A 7,007-nucleotide genomic window follows, 5' to 3' on the forward strand; every position below is an offset into this window, starting at 1 on the left:
GAAGTATGACTGAGAACACCTAAATTTGAAGCAAACTACACCAAAGATGTGACAAAAAAAACTAAACGTAGGTTTCCTTTAGCAAAACATAGTAAATGAAGGGAGTACCAAAAGGAAATAGCAAATACAGGGTTGAAAAAAGAGTACAGATCAGAAGCAGAAAACCATCACAACAAACGAACATCCAACCATCTACATGTTCACTTAATCGACTTCTTCAATCTTGGGGCCTGCACCGCCGGCACCAGCAGAGGGGCCGTCACCTCCCATGTTCACACCGCCCATATCAGCATCACCACCGGCGCCTTGGTACATCTTGGCTATGATCGGATTGCAGAGGCCCTCGAGCTCCTTCATCTTGTCTTCAAATTCATCAGCTTCTGCGAGCTGGTTGGTGTCCAGCCACTGGATAGCAGCCTCAATAGCATCCTCGATCTTCTTCTTGTCGTCCGCAGGGAGCTTGGCCGCAATCTTATCATCCTTGATGGTGTTCCTCATGTTGTAGGCGTAGTTCTCCAGAGCATTCTTGGCCTCCACCTTCTTCTTATGCTCTTCGTCCTCGGATTTGTACTTCTCGGCCTCCTGCACCATCTTCTCGATCTCTTCCTTGGACAGCCTGCCCTTGTCGTTGGTGATGGTGATCTTGTTCTTCTGTCCGGTTGTCTTGTCCTCGGCTGATACGTTCAAGATGCCATTCGCATCAATGTCAAAGCACACGCTGATCTGTGGTACGCCTCTTGGGGCAGGTGGGATGCCGGTGAGCTCAAACTTCCCGAGAAGGTTGTTGTCTTTAGTCCTAGTTCTTTCACCCTCGTACACTTGGATCAAAACACCAGGCTGGTTGTCAGAGTAGGTCGAGAAAATCTGTTCCTTCTTCGTCGGGATGGTTGTGTTCCTCGGAATCAACACAGTCATCACACCTCCAGCAGTCTCAAGACCGAGAGACAAAGGAGTAACATCCAAAAGCAAGAGATCCTGCACCTTCTCGTTTCCTTCACCGCTCAAGATTGCAGCTTGCACAGCAGCACCATACGCCACTGCCTCATCAGGATTGATGCTCTTGCAAAGCTCCTTCCCATTGAAGAAGTCCTGCAGTAGCTGCTGCACCTTCGGAATCCTAGTCGAGCCACCAACGAGCACAACATCGTGGACAGTGCTCTTGTCCATCTTCGCATCCCTCAAACACTTCTCAACGGGCTCCATACACTTCCGGAACAAATCCATGTTCAATTCTTCAAACCTCGCACGAGTAATGGTGGAATAGAAATCAATGCCTTCATACAATGAATCGATCTCAATTGTTGTTTGGGCAGTGGAAGAGAGAGTCCTCTTCGCCCTCTCACAAGCAGTTCTCAGCCTCCTAAGAGCTCTCGGGTTGCCACTGATATCCTTCTTGTTCTTCCTCTTGAACTCTTGCACAAAGTGATTCACCATCCTATTATCGAAATCCTCACCCCCAAGATGAGTGTCACCAGCTGTAGCCTTCACCTCGAAAATGCCCTCCTCGATCGTGAGAAGTGACACATCAAACGTACCACCACCTAGATCGAAGATGAGCACATTCTTCTCACCGGTGCTGGTTGCTTTCTTATCCAAACCATACGCAATAGCTGCAGCGGTAGGCTCGTTGATAATCCTCATAACGTTCAGGCCAGAGATCACCCCAGCATCCTTGGTTGCCTGTCGCTGAGAATCGTTGAAGTAAGCTGGCACGGTCACAACAGCATTCTTCACAGTCGTCCCGAGATACGCCTCGGCAATCTCCTTCATCTTGTTCAACACCATGGAAGAGATCTCCTCAGCTGAAAACTGCTTCTCCTCCCCCTTGTAGGATACCACTATCATAGGCTTGTCGGCAGGGCCGGCAATAACCTTGAATGGCCAGAGTTTCATGTCACTCTGGACCGACGGATCAGAGAATCTACGGCCGATCAACCTCTTAGCATCTGCAAAGCAGAGTAAACGCAGATATAAGCATTCATAGTTAAATCATGACACAGATACTCCAAAGGAGCCAACAATCCATCCCTCAGAATCAATACCCTAACTACTATATGCAAGATGAATATCAAACAGAGTGAATCCCTAATTTATCCAATCAAAATTGATGAAATTCAAAACGTATGAACTGGCAGTTCTGAAACCGGATTGTTCAGCTAAACCACAATTAACAAACCACAAATAGCAGCAAAGAAGCTAAATCCATCAACCTAAACCTTAATGACAAAATCAAAAGCAAAGAAACACCAATTATGTATCATCAACTGGCAATTTTAGCTAAGAAACCCGATTATTCAGCTAAATCACAACTTATAAACCACAAACAGAAGCAAAGAAGTTAAATCCACCTAAACCTCACAGCTACGACACAATCACAGCAGAAGAAAACCACACAGCCGCAGATCGCAGAATAAAAAACTCACCGAAAACAGTGTTGATAGGATTCATAGCGACCTGATTCTTCGCCGCGTCGCCGATGAGACGCTCGGTGTCAGTGAACGCCACATACGACGGCGTGGTGCGGTTACCCTGGTCATTGGCGATGATCTCGACGCGGTCGTGCTGCCACACTCCCACGCACGAGTAGGTAGTCCCCAAATCGATACCGATCGCCGGTCCTTCGCCCTTTCCCGCCATTAATGCCGAAAACAATTAGAATAACAGTAGAGTTTAGCAAAAATCGAAGTATAGAAGAATGAGAGCAGAGAAATCGGAGTGATTGTTGCGAGCTTCGGATTGAATTGTTGTGAGGAATCGAGAGAAGACGAAGGTATATAGGCGAAAGTGGAGGAGTCTGGAATATTCTGGCCGCTGCGATATGATCACGGTTTCTTCTTTACTAATCTAGGAAGTTCTAGAGATTTCTTTGATTTTTAAATTACCAAGGCGCCCCCGCGCTTTGGCACGTGTGAAATAAATACTAAAATAATTTCTTTTTTTATTCATGCTATAAAATTAACTCATTTTAATTTTAAAAAAGTTTATATGTTGCTGTAAAAAATTAGATTGGCATAATTATACAAAATTATTTATATGTTGCTATAAATAAATATTAACAAATTTTGTGAAATTAGGTAAGTGATTTGCATGCTAGCTAGAGTCTCCGCAGCGGTGCTTTTATCGCTATCCGTCCGTCCGCGCCGTTGAGCAGACGGCGTCCGTCCGCCGCTGCAGCTCGTCCGTCCGTGCCAGCGACACGGCGCTGCTCTTAGCTACGACTACGTCCGTGCCGCTGAGCAGCCCTACGTGGCGGCGTCTGATTGGCCAACGGCATAGCCGTTGGCAAATTCGATTTAAAAAAAAAATCGAAATTTATTCAAAAAAATGTTTTAAAAAAAAATTATATTTTCCCACTTTCCAAAAAATTATATCCGTTTTCTATCCACTTTTAATTTATTTTTCAATTTTTTTTCTCCAAAATTCACATGTTCATCTATAAATACCCCTACTTCAACAAAAAAAAAAATCACATTCTCATCTATTCTATCATCTACTCCCTCCGTCCGCGATTAGGAGTCTCAGTCAATTTTGCGCACCCGTTTTATAAAAATTATAAAAAATAGTTAAATTCGAGAAATGGTAAAGTAAGAGAGAATAATGTTGACAAGAGTCTTCTCAACATTATTCTCTTTTTTACTTTACTATTTCTCTTAGGATTTTAATTATTTAATTTTAAATTTTAATGCATTTTAATATTGTGGAAATGTTTTTATTTAAATTGAATAATAGAATGGTGGGACCATTGAGCTTGTCCTTAGGGGTGTTGTGCTCTTAGCTAAGGACAAGGAGTAAAAGTAAGTCTGGAGTCCTGACTCACTTCTGTGCTCTTAATTAAGAGCACGGATGAGGATGCTCTTAGGAAAAAAATCGACGTAATTGACAAAGTTATTTTTTTAACTAAAAACACCTATTACGGGTGACGCAGTTGACAAAGTAAAATAAAATTGGAAAAAATAATATGCTATATATGTTAACACTAATCTCGACATTTGACACACTTTTTTATTGTTGAGTGAGTAATTATTACTCCCTCCGTCCCGGATAATTCGGATCACTTTGATCGGGAACCGGTTTTAAGAATTGTAATGAAAAGTGGGTTGAAAAATTTAGTGGAATATGAATTCCACCTTTATATATTAGTTTTATGATAAAATGTGAGTAGAAATGAGTTAGTGGAATATGAGGTCCACTATCAAAAATGGTATAAATGAAGTAGGACAAATTATGTGGGACGGACCAAAATGGAAAATTGGGACGAATTATCTGGGACGGAGGGAGTAATTCTTCTCATAAATTATAAATGCATCAAATTTTATTTTGAATAGGAAATTTTTTTGTTTAGATTACTATTAGAGGACCATTTTTTTTTAATAAAGTGTATGTGTATGTAATGATAATTTTTTTATTATTTACAATTTTTATACATTAGTTGAAAATTCTTTGGTCTGTGTGTAGCACAGGTACTAGCACTAGTTAATAAAACAATAAAGTTCAATTTGTTCGTTTTCTTTACCACTTTAAATAAATGAATAAAACAACAAATTGAGTTTTAATTTTTATTAATTTTGTGATTTCACTTTTATTTTTATAGTACTATTTTCAATAAATGTATAGATATGTTGTACTACCAATGATATTCCAAATTTTAATAAAGCTCTCCTCTCCTTTTACAAAAATATATTCTTTAATATATTTACTATCAATTACAAATAATTTCTTGTAAAATATATTCTTTAATTATTCACTATCAATTACATATATTTGCTTGGACTACATTAATATGTAATGTGAATATATATAATGATCGTATTAGTAAACGTTTACCTTCTTATACCAATCGTGAACTCTAGTAGTACCTTGTTCAAAATTTAACTGTTTGAAAGAGCATCTAAACTCGTTTGCACCAATGGCCGGTGAAGTGGAAGGACGGGCGATCGGGATCGATTTAGGCACGACATATTCATGCGTGGCAGCATGGCAGCACAACCGCGTCGAGATCATAGCCAACGACCAGGGCAATCGCACCACACCCTCTTGTGTCGCTTTCACTGACAACGAGCGTCTCATCGGAGAAGCTGCCAAGAATCAAGTCGCCAATGCTCCAACTAACACCGTCTTTGGTTGGTTTAATTGTTCTCTTCTCTATGCACTTATTATATCTTCCTTCAACCTATTTTTCCTATTGTGTGTTTGTGTAGAAAAAAGATAAAATGTATACAAACAATACTCTCAATATTACATTCCATAAATACTACTCCATACACGCTAGTATAGTGAACGGATAGAAATCCTATTTTCACAAAACTAACTGTAATTGATGTATTTTTTCATACTTTGCTTCTCAGATGCAAAGAGGCTGATTGGCCGTAAATTCAATGATCCAACGGTTCAGAGTGACATAAAACTATGGCCATTCAAGGTCATTCCTCACACCACCGACAACAACACGCCTATGATTGTAGTGACCTTCAAAGGAGAGGAGAAACAGTTTTCAGCTGAGGAGATCTCTTCAATGGTGCTATCTAAGATGAAGGATATCGCCGAGGCCTATCTTGGATCATCTGTCAAGAATGCTGTCGTGACCGTGCCTGCTTATTTCAACGACTCTCAGCGCCAGGCAACCAAGGCAGCTGGAACCATGGCCGGCCTCAATGTTGTAAGGATGATCAACGAGCCTACTGCTGCAGCCATTGCATACGGTCTAGATAAATGGGGTGATGTGGCTAAGAATGTGCTTATTTTCGATCTTGGTGGTGGCACATTCGATGTGTCTGTGGCCACGGTTGAGGCGGGTGTTATTGATGTGAAGGCTATTGCCGGTGATACTCATCTCGGAGGGCAAGACTTTGACATTAGGATGGTGAATCATTTCGTGAAAGAGTTTGAAAGGAAGAATGGTAAGGATATTAGTACGAATCCAAGAGCCATTAGGAGATTGAGGAGTGCTTGTGAAAGAGCCAAGAGGATGCTTTCTTCCACTTCCCAAACTAATGTTGAGATTGAATCTTTGTTTGAGGGGATTGATTTGTTTTCGACTATCGCTCGTGCTAGATTTAATGAACTCAACATGGATTTGTTCAACAAGTGTATGGAGCTGGTTGAGAAATGCTTGAGTGATGCAAAGATGAAGCGGGGGGGTGTGGATGAGGTGGTTCTGGTGGGCGGGTCGAGCAGGATTCCGAAGGTGCAGGAGCTGTTGAGGGAGTTTTTCAATGGGAAGGAGGTGTGCAAGACCATTAATCCAGACGAAGCCGTGGCGTATGGTGCTGCAGTGTTGGCAGCCAAGTTGAGTGGTGAAGGGAATGAGAAGGTGCCAAATGTGGTATTATTGGATGTAACTCCTTTATCTCTTGGTGTTTCAACCTATGGAGATGTGATGAGAGTAATTATTCCAAGGAATACACCTATACCAACAAGGAATGTGAGCCATATTTTGTCAACAACGGCGGACAATCAGACAAGGGTAGCTGTTAAGGTGTATGAGGGTGAGCGAAGCAAGGCAACAACCAACAATCTGCTAGGTGAATTCGTCCTCAGTGGCTTTCCAGCGGCACCCAGAAGAGTTGGTAGACTCAAAGTGTGCTTCGACATTGATGAGAATGGTATCTTGAATGTGTCCGCAGAGCATATAGGGACTGGATTGAAGAACAACATCACCATCACCGACAAGGGCAGGCTGTCCAAGAAAGAAACCGAGAAGGCAATAAAGGATGCGGATAAGTACCAGTTGAAGGATGAGGAACACACGAAGAACGTTAAGGCTATGTTTGATTTGGAGAACTATGCCTACGACACGAGAAACGCCATCAGAAGTGCAGCGAATCTCAAAGCAAAAGACAAGAAGAAGATGGAGGATGCTTTCGAGTCTTTCACAAAGTGGTTGGAGTCCAACAAACACGCTAAGGCTGATGTTTATAAACACAAGATGAAGGAACTCCACACTGTTTTCGATCCCATCGTTGCCAAGATGAAATAAGAATGAACAATGATGATTCCTCTTGGATTGA

At 41.6% G+C, this 7,007-nt stretch overlaps 2 protein-coding genes across 2 annotated transcripts; one reads left to right on the plus strand and one right to left on the minus strand.

Annotated features, from left to right (window-relative positions):
* Positions 1 to 49: 49 nt before the first annotated feature.
* LOC125207851 (heat shock cognate 70 kDa protein 2) lies at positions 50 to 2,790 on the minus strand. Its single transcript, XM_048107356.1, has 2 exons — positions 2,424 to 2,790; positions 50 to 1,946 (listed from the first exon to the last, which is right to left on the minus strand). The coding sequence occupies exons 1-2, from the start codon at positions 2,635 to 2,637 to the stop codon at positions 205 to 207; spliced, it is 1,956 nt and encodes a 651-aa protein (XP_047963313.1). The 5' UTR covers positions 2,638 to 2,790; the 3' UTR covers positions 50 to 204.
* A 2,116-nt stretch (positions 2,791 to 4,906) lies between these two features.
* On the plus strand, positions 4,907 to 7,007 carry LOC125207907 (heat shock cognate 70 kDa protein-like). The gene is made up of 2 exons (XM_048107419.1): positions 4,907 to 5,120; positions 5,346 to 7,007. The coding sequence occupies exons 1-2, from the start codon at positions 4,907 to 4,909 to the stop codon at positions 6,974 to 6,976; spliced, it is 1,845 nt and encodes a 614-aa protein (XP_047963376.1). The 3' UTR covers positions 6,977 to 7,007.

This window comes from Salvia hispanica, chromosome 1 (genome assembly GCF_023119035.1).
Source record: "Salvia hispanica cultivar TCC Black 2014 chromosome 1, UniMelb_Shisp_WGS_1.0, whole genome shotgun sequence".
Classification (NCBI taxonomy): Eukaryota; Viridiplantae; Streptophyta; class Magnoliopsida; order Lamiales; family Lamiaceae; genus Salvia; species Salvia hispanica.